This window comes from Nannospalax galili, unplaced genomic scaffold (assembly GCF_000622305.1).
Source record: "Nannospalax galili isolate Female #2095 unplaced genomic scaffold, S.galili_v1.0 scaffold34, whole genome shotgun sequence".
Lineage (NCBI taxonomy): Eukaryota > Metazoa > Chordata > Mammalia > Rodentia > Spalacidae > Nannospalax > Nannospalax galili.
Genome location: NW_008338996.1, coordinates 9,356,605 through 9,373,429, shown reverse-complemented (window position 1 = coordinate 9,373,429; position 16,825 = coordinate 9,356,605). Strand labels below are relative to the sequence as shown.

The following is a 16,825-nucleotide window of genomic DNA, read 5'->3' as shown; positions in this document are numbered from 1 at the left end:
TGGTGGGGATGTGGTTATCCATAAGTGGCTAATGGATGATTGGTCCTATGAGGATTCTAAGGAGGCGGCAAAAAATATGATATGGCCCCCACCTCTGGGGCTCTGGATGATAGCCACACATTTATGTGTTCATTGAGTCACAGGTGTTTACTGTTCTCTCTTCTTTTGAGAAGTGAAGGCAAAAACGATCGAGTTGTTTAAAATTCCATCTTTGGAGTCAGGCTGACCTGCATAGAATTTTATTTCTGTCACTAGGAAGCTTAGAGACCTTGAAAACATCACTTGGGCTTTCTAGTACCTGCCTTCTTGCCTATAATAGAGAAAGTGTCTACTATAAGGCATCATGCAGGACAGCAAGGGAGTCTGTATGGCATGGTGTGCTGCAAATGGACTTCATAGCCAAGTCATAGAGGTCCGCATCATCACTCTCCGTGAAGGGCATGCCACTCAAATCACCACAGCATCACCACTGGCCCCCACCTCTGCCTAGTGTGCTGATGTGTTGAAGTCTGGTTGTTTTCTGTTTGTATAACTCAGCAGACTTTGGTTGCCACCTGGCAGGGGCCAGGCACAGCACACAAGACCAGCTGGTTGGAACTCTGGCCTCTGGGTGTCTCTTAGTCACACGGAAGTGGTTAGGGGTATGTGAGGGCTTGGAGCAGGGCACATTAGGAGCAGAGAGAAGAGTTTCCAGAACACTGGAGTGAACATCCAGGCTCCTCCTGCCTCATTAGGAAGGGGGCTTTCCTATCCCCTGCAGGTCCCAGTCTGTGCTCATTGCTGTTCGTCATGGTGACTCTGCAGTCTGAAGAGAGTGTGTCAGTGTATTACCAGGGACCCTAGTGTGACATTTCTGAAGAGTGCTGCTTCATCTGGGAGAGTAAAGCTTATGCTGGTACCAAAGGATCAGGATTCACTCATTCACAAAACTGGCCTCCGTGGAGCCACTCCAGCCCACATTACACCAGGGCTGCTTGCAGAGGACATCCCTCCACTCAGTTCCGAATATTCTCAGAAGCAGGGCACCATCGGTACTGACAGCAATGGACTGGCCAGAGAAAGGGCTTGGCAGTGTCAGAGGCTATAAGCTCTGCCATTGGCCCTTCGAGATTCTCTTGGTGAGCAGGGTCTCAGCTGGCTTCTGCGGTGTGCCACCACTGTCCTGGGTACATTGAACCAGTGAGACCAGTCCTGTCTTCTTGTAGCTCACGTTGTAGTCTGGAAACAGATGGTAAAGCAGACAAAGATGTTGGCTATACTGAGGATCCATAAATGAGTTTTGAATCCAGGAGTGATATGACCTGGCTTTTAAGTGACCAGATCATCCTGGCTGTCCAACACAGATCCTAGGGCAGTGGGCAGGAAACTTCCATGAGGAGAGTACAACCAGTCAAGGGGGAAAGGGAGATGGCTCCAAGCAGAGAGGTGACCGAGGTTTCAAGGAGAGGTCGGGTTCAAGACACACTTTGCAAGTGGACTTAATGGGATTTGCTGGTGGGATTGTGGGTTGCGGGTGAGGAATAGTGAAATGTGAGGATCAATCTGACGTCCAGGCATGAGGTGCTGAAGGGCAGACTCGCTGTGCATTAGCTAGAGTGGGGAGGACTGCAGTTACGGGATTGTCTCTCACTGGGTGTCGTGGGAAGAGCAGGACTGGCTTCCTGTGTTAGGGTGAAAAACAAAAACAATTAAGAATCTGTTAGATTTGAGACAACTATTAGGAGGTGCAGGATAGGGGTCCAGTAGAGGGCAGGAGGCAATCCTAAACTGGGTATAATCCAAGATTTTTTATTATGTAATCAATATTTTAAAACATGAAAGCTGGAGGTGGGTGTGATCATACATGGTACACTCATGTGCAGGTGGAGGCTGAAGCATAAGGTTCACAAGTTCAAGGCCAGCCTGGGATACATACTAAAACTTTGAGACAGGCAAGCAAACAAAAATAGTTTGAGCGTTCATGAGCTCACTAAGAGGATGAGCATGGGCTTCCTTGGGGCATGCTCACGTATAAAGGGGTGTGGAGATGACGGATTCTGCAAAGGACCCACGTAAACAGAAGGTGAGAGGACCCCAGAGCAAAGGGAGAGGAAGAGCTGGGTGGAGAGTACAGGGAGGGATGGCAGATGGATGGCAACTGGAGGACTTGGTCTATGGTCAGTCCCTGCAGTAGAGGACCTGGTCTGTGATCAGCCCCTGCAGCAGAGGACCTGGTGTGTGGTCAGCCCCAGAAGCAGGGTCGAACAGCATGCTGTACATGTGTCAGTCCATTTCAGATTTCCACATCTGTGCATTCATGGAGAGCTTAGTTAAGCACAGCTTGAGTCTTAACGAAGTTTTATTCTGGGGTGAGTTAAGTTTATATGATAAAAGGAAAACCTTTCCCCCTCACCTTTAACACCATTTCAGATGAGTGAAGTGGCACCTTTCCAGGAAGCAGGGTGGTCCTCATTGAGTCTGGCTGCATAGATGGATGCACTGCCCCTCCCCCCATCTTGTAGAGAGACAGGCATCCTCTATGCTGGTCTCTATGTAGACTTTAAACATCCCAGACTCCAGTTCACTTGTGTTCAGGTATGGGAACTGAGTCCCAGGAGCCTGACATGTTAGCATTGTGCCTGTGGTCCCAGCTACTTAGAACGCTGAGGCTAGAGGATCATGTGAGACCAGTCTAGGTAACAGTGAGACCCCCATCAAAAAAGTCAAATAAGTTTTCAAAATTCAGTCCTTGGGAGAGCAGCCCAGGGAATCTGCTGTGAAAACAGGCTTCAAGTCCTGGGGTCTGAGGATTTCTCCATGTATTGCAATTTGATAGAATATCGCATGTCAGTATTTTTGGTCAAGTGATATAGAAATTGTGCCCAAGAACAACACTGTCTGGCTCAGGCATCTAAGATTACCTGGAACATGTCCTTCAGTATGCCCAGAAATAGCACGCCTTTGGGTTTTGATCTGCTGGTGAGTTACTAGATGGCATTGCCTTAGGCTGTGGGTTTCGTGATAATTGTACTAGGATAGAAAGCGGAATTGTTTTTGCATTAAGCTCATTATCATTAGAAGTTGTATGGCCTTAGGCATGCCCTTCATTCAGCCATGTGTATTGAATTGCTGCTGTGTGCCAGACCCTCCTTATTCTGGGGCCGGGTGCTCTTGTGTGCTGTGGGTTCCCCATCCAGCTACAGGATTTGGAAACTCAGGTGTGATGGGTGGTGCCAGATAGGATGGGTTAGGTATGTGCACTTGAACTGTCAGATAAGGCTTAGAGGAGATTTGTTTTGAGAGCGTCATGCAGTCTTTGGACAAGTAGCAGGCAGCTCTGGATAGCAAGATGAGCAAGAACAAGGGGAACGAGAATTGAATGGAAGAGAGAGCGGGATTTACAGACTTTGCTGCTTCAAGCCATTGCTTCAAATTTACTCCTCTATGTGTGTTCATTTCCTGTGACCACTCTGACAAACTACAGCAGTCGCTCCTGCTCACGATTTCACTTTCTGTGGTTTCAGAACAGTGTCTAAAAGTAGTCAACAGAAAATTCCAGAAATACGTAGTTCGTATGTCTCCAGTGACTTCCTGTTCTGTGTGACTTGAGATCTCATGCAGTCATGCTTGGTTTGCTTAGGACATGAGTCAGAGTTACCCACACTGTCTGCTGCTTACCCTTCTCATCCATCCTGGTTCCCAGTTCCGTTGTCTCATTGGCCCAGTGCTGTGTTTAAGTAACCCTAATTTCACTTAATAATGTCCCTGAAGCACAAAGCAAAGAAGGCCCGAGTACAGCAGAAGGACAGGGCAACTCTGGTGCCATGTGACATCACTGTGAAGCGCCTGGAGAGACTCAGCACGACCTGGGCTTCAGGAACACAGTAGGAAGTCTTGACCACATCCCTCACAGAGAAATGGGGACTTCTGCACAGCAAAGTGGGTTTCTTAGATCTGTGGAAGTTTATTTCTTTAGAGTATTTGGGCCAGAAGTCAGAAATCAAGGGGCCAACAGGCTCACACCTACTAGGGAGGCCTTTGGGGTGTTTTTTCTTTTTTTTTTTTTTTTTTTTCCTGCTGCTGGTGGCAGCCAGTGTTCTTGTCTTGTGGCCACGCTTCTGTCTCAAGTGTCTCTGCTCACTGGTTACTGTAGAGCCCACTGATTAATCCAAGGATGAACACAGTCCCAGCATCCTTACTCATATCTATAAACACTCTATGTTCAAAAAAGAGCAAATTCACGGGCTGGGGCGATGACTCGGTGGATAAAGTGCTTGCCACACAAGCATGAGGACCAGAGTTTGGATTCCCAGCATTTAGACAAAAGCCAGGATGGGCAGGGTAACCCATCTGTAATCCCAGGCCTCACACAGGAGGTGGAGAAAGAGAATCCCCAGAGCAAGCAATCTCGCCAGACTACCTGACCAATCAGCAAGGTCTGGGTTCAGAGACCCCACCTCAATAGATAAAGAGAAAGATGATCATACATCAACTTCTGGCCTCCACATGCACCAGCACAGACATGCACAAACACATATGTGTGAACACACACGAATGCACGACACATACACAAGCAATAAGAAAGAGCACACATAGATTATGGGATTAGGGTATAGACATATCTTTTGGGGAGCCACGGATAACCCCATGACAGGGAGGAAGAAGTTCAAAAGTGTATAGAGAGCAAGCAGAAAACAAAGTTGTGCCTGGAGGAAGATGGAGGAAATGGGTCTTAGGGTCCTAAAGCCACCCTCACCACCCCAGCCTTGATGGTGCTTTTGCGTTTTTGCTTCGGAACCCCTAGGCCCCCAGAGAACACACTTTGTGAACAATTGCCGGTGAGGTGGGTCTAGGTTCTCAGCGCCTCATTGGATGGGGACCCATTTGGTCTCGCTTCTTTCCAGGCAGTCTGTGCACGCAATAACCGGTGACCAGGGATAGCAGGTACTTACTGAAAAATATCCTTTTAGTGCCCATCTTTGGATTTTATGTTGAAGTGTGACTCGGGTTAAATATAAAATTCACAGCATATCTTGAGCAACTATTTTGTAGTTATCTATATATAAATCTATTTTACAGCGACACAAATAGAATAGATTATGGAGTGTCAGCATGTAGATAGATTCCGAATGCTTTTTCCCTAATATACCTAATGATTCGTGCTGAGAATATCCAAGGGCTCCACTGTACATTTAAATGGATATAATTAAAATAATGAGCTCTATTTTAAAAAATGATATATGAAAAAAAATTTAAAGAAGTTAGAAGAAACTGCACCACTAATTCAAAGTGATCTAAGTACTTCTGTGATGCCTTTGTTATTAGGACACCTAATTAAATGCGGAGCAGCTGAGAAAAGCAACGTTTGGGCTTGTAAATCTACACGTAGAAGTCAGGGAAGAGCGGGAGTTGCCCGTGTCCTTGATGCTGCCAACATTTTCCGAGGGAAGCGGTGGTTCTATGCTGTGCAAGCCTGTGAGAGAATGCATTCACATGGTCCCTTGTCCTCTGTGGGCTAAGGTAGGGGTCAGGCCGCTTATACGGCAGTCAGCCGTATTTCCAGCTCTTATTTATTTAGGATATGGGTGGAACTCAGGGGAGTCTGTCTCACTGCCCTTGTGAGGAAGCCATTCTCTGCTTCCCACCGAGTAGGGCACCAAGTAGGAAGGGCAGTGGACAGGGAGTCAGGAGATGATTCAAAGCCTGGATCCTGGGCTTTGCTCCATGTGCTGAGTCTTCCCGAAGTATATTTCGGCGCAGGCAGATGGATATGGGTACCACAAGTGAGGGTCCACGTGCTGGCCCAGTGGGCCCTTGGGAGGCACAGCAGGCTAAAGTCCCAAATGCAGCTTAGCAGGAGGGAAGCGTTCTTTTGGTCACTCACTAAGCATGTATGGCATTTAAGGAGCATCCACTGTGTCTGAGTGCTTGCTGTATGCAGTGGTTTGCAGACTGCTGTTAGGTGTGTACAATGGGCGAGTTGTTAATGGGTGAGACATTTTCAGATAGCAGACAGGGCTGGGCTGCAAAGTAATAGAATAAGGGCTGACCTGGAGGCTGGACAGTGAAGTCAGAAAGGGGACAGCTGTGCCAGGAAGAATTCATAAACATGCATGAGAGGATAGGATAGTTGGTAGAAGTCACTGGTGTAGGAGAGATGTGACAGCCACAGAGGGAGTACGGCTCCTGAAGGCTTTGAGTGGCAAGAATGACGTCATGAACCATGTCGTTATCATAATGACAGCCCCACTCTGTGCCAGTGCCCCAGCTCCTTACAGATCCCCTTACCTGTGCCTGCAGCTGGCAAAGGTCATGGTCTTCCTCAGGGAGGGCTTTTGACTCAGTGTTGCAGAGTATGTAGGTCGGCAGGTAAGAGCTACACAGTATGACTCCACAGCTCCTCCTGCCTCCCATGTGGCTTGGTACCTCTTTGCAAGCCAGAAGGGACACAAGGTCTTGTCCAGGAAAATAGAGCTGAACTTTAGAACATGGGGGACAGGCCTCTGTCCCATAGTCCAGCATGGTAGAGTTGGGGTTTGGAGCCCCATTGTTTAAATTCAGTGTCCACACCTTAGCTATAAGGCATGTATGAGTCTTCCCTTGCATCTTCTGTACTCTCTGTGCTAATCTGTTTTCTGTTACTGTAACAAAATATCCAAGGCTGGGTATTTTGTAAAGAAACGAGATTTGTTCAATTCACAGTTGGGGAAGTTCAAGAGTCAGCATGAACTCAACTCTAGTGAAGCCTCCTGATAGATGGGGAGACAGGCTCCAAGGCGGGGTGATGGGACCAGGCTTCTCAGTAGGGAAGTCGCAGCCACTGTTTGTGCTAGTCTCCTTGGACGGTAGTAGTAGAACGTCCCAGCCTGGGTAGTTAATGGAATACTAGACATATCCTGGAGGCCAAGTCAGGAGTCAGCTGGCTTGGACTCTAGGGAGAACCACTACCAGCTTGAGACAGCCACTTTCACCCTGTGTCCTGACTCGGAGGAGAGTGCCTCTTGCTATATTTATTTATTTGTCTCGTGGGGGAGGGGTGTGCCATAGCACCCGAGTGGAGGTCAGAAGACAACTTGTGGGAATCAGTTATCTCCTTCCATCATGTGGGTCACGAGGATGAAATGCAGGTCTTCAGGCTTGGGGACAAGCACTTCTACCCACTTAGCCTTTCCACTGGTCCAAGAGTGCTTCCTGTAAAATGGGTAATCCAGTCATGAAGGCCCTACCCTGGTGACCTCATTTAACCATAATTCCCTCCAATCATTCCAACTCTGGTAAAAGTCACATTGGAGATTTGGAAATTAACATGGGAATTGGGGAGGGGTCATTGCTGACCCAGAACACCTCCCAAGTGGCCTTTCTCTGTGCCTCCCTTGTTAGCAGACCCTCCTGGGCTCTCTCTTGGCTCCCGCTCTGAGAGTCATCTATGGCTGCAGGGTCAGCACGTAAGTTAAGCACATTGATCTTGTGGCTGATGGAGGTGCTAAAGTCCAGAGAGAAGGGGCTTGCATAGGGCCACATGGCAGGGTCCCTGCAGATCCAGGACCCTGCTTCCACATGCCCGGGGCTCTGCCTCCAGGCCCTGCTACCTCTTGGCTTGCCATCTGGCTGGGCCTGAGTAGGCCTTGAGTCTGGGCTTCTATGAGCAGTGTAAAGGTTGGGGGCAGGGCTGGGCAGTATCCCTGAGCCAGAAGTGAGACTTGCTTTCCATCTTGTACCTGCCTGACCTTCCTCACCTCCCAAACAGAAGTCGTGATAGTTCACCTGTTAGAAGGATGTGGGACCCTTAGGATGACACAGAAAATCATGCTGAAAAGAAAGTGACTCAGGTGTGGGTGCCAGAGCCTTGGCTCCATTCATTCACCACCCACTGCTTTTGTGGGTGGCCTGGGAAAGTCACAATTCTGTTCTGAGCTCAGTGTCCCCTCATCACAGAATTCCTGAACACGCCAAACTCCCTGCCCAGCTTTGTCAAACCTCAGTCTCCTGAGTTTTCTGGTGCTTGACGAGCCACCTGTGCTGAATTGTTGACTGCAATGATGTCTCTATCACCAGAGCCTCTTGGGATGGGAGTTTCCCTCTGTAAAGCGGGAATAGGGAAGAGCTTGGGTGAGCTCTGTGGCCCTGCTGTCAAGGAATAGGAGAAGAGTTCACAAGACATGTGGCCTGTTCAGATCATCAAAGCACTCACTGCTCACAGTGCCACTTGAAGACCAGGCCCCAGCTTGGCCTGGGACTTGTTAGAAATGCAGTCTCAGTCCTAGACCCAGACTGCCTGAACCAGACCCATCAGTGCCTCATCTTTTAAAAAATGCTTTTATGGCTGGGCATGGTGGCTGTATGCCTTTGATCCCAGCACTTGGGAGGCAGAGGCAGGAGGATCTTTGTGAGTTCAAGGCCAGCCTGGTCTACATAGTGAGTTCCAGGACAGCTGGGGCTATAGGGAGATCCTGTCTCAAAAAGACAAAAAAAAAAAAAAAAAGTTTTTATTGGGGCTGGAGAGATGGCTCAGCAGTTAAGAGCACTGACTGCTCTTGCAGAGGACCCAGGTTCAATTCCCAGCACCCACATGGCAGCTATGAACTATCCTTAACTCCAGTTCCAGGGGAATCCGAAGCCCTCTTCTGACCTCCATGGCATTGTACAACACGGGTGTGCTCACATACATGCAGGCAATATACTCATGAACATGAAATAAAAGTGATGAGACATTTAAAAAAGTTTTTATTATTTTTATTTTATGTGTATGAGTGTACCTGCATGTTTGTAAGTGCACCCGTGTTGTGCAGTGCCCATGGAGGTCAGAAGAAGGCATTGGATCCTCTGGAACTGGAGTTAGGGACTGTTGTTAGCCACCATGTGGGTTCTGGGAATAGAACCTGGGTCTTCCACAAGAGCAGCCAGTGCTCTCAACCACTGAACCATCTTTCCAGTCCCAAGGCCACATCTTGAAGCTAGACAGAAACAACTTTCCATCAGTCAGAGGTGTCTTCTAAGGATGTTTGTAGCTCTAGTCGTGAAAAGCACAAACATTCCTGGAAGTCTCTAGACCTCAGCTTCACCAGCTGTAAAATGGGGCAGTGTGGGAGGCTAAGTGGCCATACCTTTTACTTAATACACAATCTCATGAGTCTCTATGGTGCCGTGGGCTGGTGGGCTTCCATTTGTGTCGGGGGGTTGTTATGGGTCCACTCTAAACAGACTCTCTTCTTTCCCAGGGAGCGCTTGAAGCGCAGCCAGAAGAGTTCCAAGGTGGAGGGCCCAGAGCCAGTGCCTGCGGAGGCCTCGCTGAGCGCCGAGCAGGGGACGATGACGGAGGTGAAGGTGAAGACGGAACTGCCCGACGACTACATCCAAGAGGTTATCTGGCAGGGCGAGGCCAAGGAGGAGAAGAAGGCAGTCAGCAAAGATGGGACAGGTGATGTGCCTGCAGAGATCTGCGTGGTGATTGGCGGGGTCCGCAACCAACAAACCCTGGGTGAGTTCCCATCTGGGTGATGGCCGGGAACTCAGGGCCAGAGTTTGGAAAGGTGCTGGCATCTCTCGCCCACTGGGAGACAGAGCTTTCTGTGGCTTCCTCTGCCCCAGGGAGAGAGCAGACTCCAGAGGGTCCTTCACATGATCAGTTCTAGCCTAGAGGGTTCTTTGCTGCTGGAGCAAGACCCCACACTTCCATCAAGCCCAAAGCCATCAGGTCAGATTCTTGGAACTTCTGCCAGCCCAGTGAATCCCTCACACCTGAGGCCCCCATGTCCTTGGCAGGCCAGCACAGACCTTACCATTTGGTCGTGTTTTGTCTGCCAGTGTAGTTCCTGGTCAGATTGATGAGTGACAGACAAGCACCTTCCTGTTCCTGAGGAGCCTAGTAGAAACCAGTCTGTAGCTCCCTTGTGGGATCCCCCACACTACTGCTGGGTTCTGGGATTCAGATGGTTACAAGGCTGAATGGATAGACTGATTTATCATATACAGAGAGAGCCAGGACAACAGATGGTGGGGACCTTGCCTAACTGGAGCTCCACATGCAGAGGGCAACTGCCTTGATCGCTTGGTGGGGACTCAGGCTCGGCCCTGCTAGATCTCTGCACAGATCCCATTCCACATGTGACCATTTTGGTGTAAAGTCTTCTGGCTTTCAACATTGACTCCAAGGTTGGCTTTTGAATTCTGACAAATAAAACATGTTGGTGGCTCCACATCGTTCCAAGGACCAGGAGTTTGAATCATCAGGTCTGTGAAACAGTGCCCTGTTCCTTACCCTGGCGCTGAGGCCCTGCTTGGTCCGACCTCAGATGTGCATATCGATCTGCGCCTTCCTTCACCACTTCTGTGCTCAGCATGTTCCTCCCCCATTACCTGGTGCCCTTCCCAGTCCAGTTCTAACCTGCTCCTTCTGGCTTCCAAGTACCTCTGTCTTCCTGGTGTGTACACTGGATGTGGCCCACAGGCCTCATGGGAAGATGCCCTTCATTTGTTTCCATAAATTCAGCCTCATATCCTTTTGTCTTTTCTCCTTAGCTGTTGGCCTGGCCCCTGCTCCTTGCCCCTGCCTGGCATAACTTGTCCTTCCAACCAGTTGCAAGGAGACCTTAGCAAACACAAAACACACACCACCATGTTGCCCTCTGACACCAGCATCTGTAGACTCCTGGCATCTTTGGAATCACGGCTACACCATTAGATCCTCTTCCCAGATCTCACATCCCAACACTCCTCCTGGACCTAGCTTAAGCTGGTCCCCCTTCTGGAATGCCTTTGTCCATTTCCTAGTTCAACGTGTCCTTCAAGGTGGCCAGTTCTAGTGCCACCTCCTTCCAGAATCCTTCCCTGGTCTCTGGTCAGAGGGATCTGCTTGGACCATGCCCATCCCTGCTGAAACCGGGATCCCTAGAGGTTAGAGCTCTGTGACCTGTCTTATTCCTTTCTCCATGCTCCCCACTTCTTGTTCCATAGTACCTGGCAAGGTGCTGGCTTGTGGGAAGCTGTGTTGGTGTTGTGACTTTCAGGGGCTAGGCAATGTTGCAATAACAAAAGGTCTTAAAAGGAACAAGAGGTCATAGCTGGGCGCACCTTTAGTCCCAGCACTCAGGAGGCAGAGACAGGTGGATCTCTGAGTTCAAGGCCAGCCTGGTCTACATAGTGAGTTTCAGGCCAGCTGGGGCTATGGGAGACCCTGTCTCAAAAAGACAAAAAAATTAAAATAAAATAAAAAGGAACAAGAGGTCTTGGTAACTCAAAGTCATTAAAGTTGATTTTGTCTTGACACTCTGTCCTTTGTGGATCACGGTAGAGGGTAGCAAGTTCAGGCTGGATTCAGGCTGAATTCAAGCAAGCTGTTAAATGCTTTAACCCAAAAGGAGAGGTGTGGCTTCCATGTACAGCCACCAGACAGACTTAGTCCTGTGGCTCACCCACCTGAGGGGGCTGGAGATGTGAAAACATTTGATATGGAGTCTCGCCCGACCTTTACCCATCCGCATCACCCCTCAAGGCCAAGAACCAAGCTCCCCCAGGGCCTGGGAATAGAGGAGAGGATGCACCCTTGTTCCCAGTGAGGTGAGTTTGTTAAGACTCTTTAGACTCAGCAGCCTTTGCCGCCCTTCCCCAGATGCCATGTAAAGGGTAGCTGAATGCAGATCTGGTGAGAGAAGCCTCTAGCAACTCATCCAGGGAAATGTGGAGAGCTCTTCCCCTAGCCAGCTGCCTGCACAAGGAGGGCCCTGGGCCCTGGAGCCTCGTGCCAGCCCCTGGTACTCATTTCCATCTCAACTGCTGCTCAACAGCCAGGTCTCTGGCCTTGCTGTCTATTAGTGTCCTTGTCTGTTGAATCATGCACAGCCCCATCCTGGCCACCTCATGGATGTGGGTGTGGAAGCAGTAACAGACAAGAAGTGTTGGATGAGACGCTCAGCTCCTGCGAGGCCTGCGATGGGACACATTCAGGCCCTCTCACTCCTCACTTGCGCTGTGGAGCCTTGAGCAAGTTACCTCAGTGCCCACCAGGCAGATTCGTGGGTCCTATGAGGATGAAGTGAGGAGCATGCGAAGTGTCCAGCACGGTGCTTGGTAAAGGGTAGATGAGCCTTTAACAGTAGTAGTTTGAGTGTTGATAATGTGGAATGGAATACTGTTCAGGGCCAAGAGTCCCTCCCTGCTTTTCTCCCTAGTCTAAGAGAGAAGCCAGTGTCTTAGGGAAAAAAAAAAACAGATAAGTGCCCTTTTGAGTATGTATCTTGTATAGCTTCCCTGCACACTCTGGAGGAAGAGGTTGTAGAAGCCCCAGAGTTGAGCTCAAGGCCATTTGAGATGCTGTGCCACACAGGGCCAGTGTGCTCCCTACTGGCCATGCAGCTTCTCTCCTGTCTCCAAGGTAGGCCGTCTTTGGCATGTGGTTTCTACAGAGGTTCAGGCTCAGAGGAAGCTGTCCCGACCTTGTCACCAGCCAAGGCAGCCACTGAAAGAACTAGATGAATGTGAGAAGGAAAGCTTTTAAACTCATCTCCTGTGGGCAGTAGGCTACACATGCTATCAGTTGATACCCAACCTTGTCATTTAAACACACACACACACACACACACACACACACACACACACACATGAGGTCAGAGGACAGCTTGTGGGAGTTGGTTCTATCCTACCACGTGAGTCCAAGGGAAAGAACTCAGGTCTTCAGGCTTGGCAGCAAGCACGTTTACCCACTGAGCCATCTCACTGGTCCAACGCCATTATTGTCTAGAGAAGCAAAGTGCTATGGAAAACAGGAGAGTTGCTCAGCCACACAGCATTCTGGTAGCATGCTGTTTGTGTTGCAAAGAGCCCACTCACTTCATAATATCTGTTTTTCTTCCCGCTTCTGAGCGTGACTGAGAAGGAACGTGAGAAACTGGTTTGAGCTGGCCTTTAGTGAGTTCATGCCACAGTGTGCCTTCTGTGCCCTGGTGGCCACATATAGGGCGTTCATGTTCCTGAGGCACTTAGCAGAGAGTGTGAGCTTTGCTCACCCAGCACCCTCTGAGCTCGAGCTCAGGCTCTGTTGCTGAATAGAATAATGTTCCTATTCAGTCACCCAGCTCTGGGCTTCAAGAGCCTCCCAGACCTCACTGGACCTTTAACAGCCATCAAACAAACTGTTCCCAGAGACACAAACATTATCCAAGGGATTTCCCATGAGGAGCCTGGGTCATAGCCTCCTGGATGGCATCAGCAGGGAGAATCCTGCCATGGGCATGCTAAGAAGGGTGTGTCTCACTCTTATATCTCAGGGCAGTTGCAGCTGGTGTGGGGCCTAGGGGCCAGACCTGGCTTCCTTTTTTAGTAAGAGCAGAGATGATACTGAATTTGATGATGTTGTTGGCTAAAACCAGAAGTGAATGGATGAGTTAGCAGGTGCTTTGTCCGACAAGCAGCAGGCACAGCTCTACTCCAAAGCCTGAGGAGGGGCCAAAGCACACAAGGTTTCAGCTCCTCTGTGAAAAATGCCTCACAGGAACCACTGTTTACACTCCCAATTCTATGCTCATGGCCGGCATCATGAGTCGACTCCTGTAGTGTCCCAGCAATTGTACCTCAGAATTCTTCTTAACATAACACACCAAGAAGCCACTGCCAATCAACTAGAATCAGAAAATTATAAGTGGGAACCTGTTCACCATCCTTATGCCAGATGACCATATGGCCAGGTGGGCTTACCCCAGTCAGGACATCCACTGTGGACCATTGGCTGGACCCTAGAGATGAGCTAGGCACCCATCCTGGTTTGCAAAAGGTACCATCAAGCAGTCAGTGCTCTTTTCCAGGCTGTGGGACTAATCAGGGGGTCTTAATCCCAAGAATATGAGGGGTCTCAGGAAGGGATCTTGTATGTGGAGACCCCTGTATATAGAGGGAGGGTGTGGCCCAGTCTCCACTGGACTCTGCTTCTTATGAAAATGTAGACCAGCCAGCTCATTGTCAGGTGTTAACACAGAGAGGAAAGAAACATGTGGACAAACCAAAGACCATGTGCCCTGAGAAAGGGCCAAGGGCCAGGGTGGTGGAGTCTAGATAGCCACAACCTATCTAGACTGACCTGACATGCTCCAGAAGGCCCAACCAATATGGATCACCACCAGAAAACAATTGAATTGTTTGGCAGCCAAGCAAAGGAGTCGTTTGGCAGCCAAACACAGCCTGCGAAGGAGTGAGTTCCCTATCGTGGAGGTGAGCAAACAGAGGGCGGCTAGCCAGGCTGCAGGCCGAGTGTCAAGGGTCAGATGGGAGCTGGATTCTGCAGGGAGGTGTCCCAGGCAGCGAGCAGATCAGAGGCATCAAGGGAGAACACAGTTTTTATACACACAAAGCTGCCCTGGAAAGGAGGAAGAGGGAATCCCAGCCAGGAGACAGCCATGGCCAGGGCTGTGGAAGGAGAGAGTTCCACAGCCACTCAGATGTAGCCACGTGGGCTTCGGTCCTTGACAAATCCAAGTGGTGAAGATGCCAGGTCCAGCTTGGCAGTGCCAGCTGATAATGTGTTTCCTGTTTCAATAGGCTGCTGGCAGGGCTTGGTGCCTGAGCCTGCCAGAGGCAACAGTCAGTTCTTTGCTGCAGCCATGCAGGAGGGAGGGGTCCTGGCCACCCTCCTGGGCCACTCTCCATCTGGGGTAAACTGGGAAGGGACCCGGCTGGAGAATCCCTGTTGGAAAGGGCTCTTGGCTGCAAGTTGGGAGACCCAGAGTCTGCCCTGCCTGGAAGCCTTGGATGAACCAGTGCCTAGAATGCTCGATGGTTTATGTCTGCCCAGATTCCCAGCTTCAGTTGGACAAGAGGAAGCAATAGCACTGAGTCTCTTAAAAGGAGGCTAAAACACAGCTAACACTGGATCAGCTGAGGCCTCAGGGCATTGACACCTCCAGGGCGAAGCTCTGACCCATAATTATATCAAAGGAACAGCTAACACTGGATCAGCTGAGGCCTCAGGGCATTGACACCTCCAGGGCGACCTGAGGGAAGATAGGAGCCTAACAGACCAGTGTGTCAAACACCTTTAGTTCAGTGCCTCCTAAAAGAATTTTTTTGTGTATCTAACTTTTATCCAAAGTTTTACTAATTGCAAAGGTTATAATTCCTGGAATACTGTATTTTTTTTCAGATGACGTGTTTGAAATGAAGCTCTGACCCATAATTATATCAAAGGAGTCCCAACACCAGTACTATTTGTAGTTCACCATTGTCACTTTAAAAACATGCAAATGAGCTAAAGTTTAGCAGACCGAAATCTTATCTCTTTCATTTTTTCTTCTTGAACTCCTGTTTCCAGTCCACTTCCCCCACAGGGTTTTATCCTGATGTAATATATTTTTTATGCCTGAAGGTCTTTTATTGATCACGCTTTCACACTCATCTGGCACAACAAGAGGTACATAAATTGAAATAGAAACTTCTGGGGAAAAAAAATTCCTGGGATCATAAAGCTCTATGTTTTAAAACCTTTTATTTTTTTCCAGATTGAGTTGTTATTAGCATGTAATTTGTCAAAAACAAATCTAGATAGATAGTAAATGTAAAAGTAAAAAATTTTCAAAAACGCACTTCTTGATGAAACGAACAGGGCTTGCTTTCTTTCTCAATTGGCTAGTGTATCTGTGAATTCATATTTCTTACTGCTGGAATGAGACGGGACTCAGCCTTCATTTCATGCTGTTTTTCGGCATTTGTATGGTAAGCGCTAAGAAGGCCAGAGCGTGTGAACAGGCAGATGGTGACGTGGGGTTGGCTTCATGGCGTCACTTGATTCTTTGAACTCCTTCCAAAATGTGTGCCAAAACCCACATGGGGCTGTCTTGAGACGATGTTTTTAATGACCTCTTCATTAACAACTATGTTAGATCTGTGCGTATGTGCGTGCATACGTGTGTATGTGTGTGTGTGTAGTGTGTGTAGATTGTGTGAGTGCATGTTTGTGTGTACACATGTGCATGTGGGTGCATTTGCACATATGTGCATGTGCATGTGAAGACCAGATGTCAACACAAGGTGTCTTCCTTGATTACTCGCCACCTTTTTAAAAAATTTCCACCCTAGTTTTGAAGTGGTCTCCCACTGAACCTGCAGCTTACCAGTTGATTTGACCGGCTGGCCAGGGAGTCCCGGGATCCTCCTGTCTCCACTCCCCACAGCACTGGGGTTACAGACATGTACCACCATGCCTGGCTTTCTCGTGGGTGCTAGGGATCCACGCTGAGGCCCTCATGCTTGCACGGCAGCCACTTTACTGACTGAACCATCTCCCTACCCCCACCCCCCCATCTTCATTTTGGATGAAAGCGGAGAATCGGAAAGCCCTGAATTAAAAACAGAAGCTGTCCCCAAGTCTTTAGATCCAGTCACTTTCTCTCTGCGTTGAGCTCCAAGTTTGTAGACCCTAGAAAGGATTACAGGCTGGAAGGATGGTCTTTGCTGGTAACCAGGAGAAACTGAAGGAGAGAGTGGAAGGGGAAACCAGCAGTTGAAGCCTCTGCCAGCACCTGCTCTGGTGCGATGGTTTTAGGAAAGAAGCGCTTGGAACCTGACCACAGGAAGTTGATTCTCTTAATCCTCAAGTGCCCTAGCCAGCCTCCCCAACTTCCAGGACTCTGTCTTTTTTTGGAAGACCTGCTCCAGAGGGCATTCAGTCTGATGACCCTGTCTTTAGCAAGTTCTGGGCCCAGCTGCTGTGGTTTCTGGGACCTGAGAGGCCTAGAGACCCATGTATCTTCTGTCTGTCATCTCCCATCCCTCTGCTTTGGTTGTCTGTTGTCTTATACTTTGCCTAGGTGTCTGAGCTTCCCTGGGCCTGGGTGGGTGTTCGCACTAGCAGTCGAGGGTTCAT

General features: G+C 49.2%; 1 protein-coding gene across 16 annotated transcripts in view; it reads left to right on the top strand.

Annotated features, from left to right (window-relative positions):
• The window catches only part of Znf618 (zinc finger protein 618), an 86,947-nt gene that overhangs the window by 8,676 nt on the left and 61,446 nt on the right, over positions 1-16,825 (top strand). For 14 of the 16 annotated variants that reach the window (XM_029563750.1, XM_029563746.1, XM_029563745.1 and 11 more), the window contains exon 2: positions 9,198-9,457. In XM_029563750.1, the coding sequence (XP_029419610.1) occupies positions 9,289-9,457 (169 nt within the window). In that variant the 5' untranslated portion in view covers positions 9,198-9,288. Of the gene's footprint in view, positions 1-5,304; positions 5,500-9,197; positions 9,458-16,825 lie in introns of all 16 variants that reach the window. The other 2 variants (XM_029563735.1, XM_029563743.1) reach the window with 2 other exon arrangements.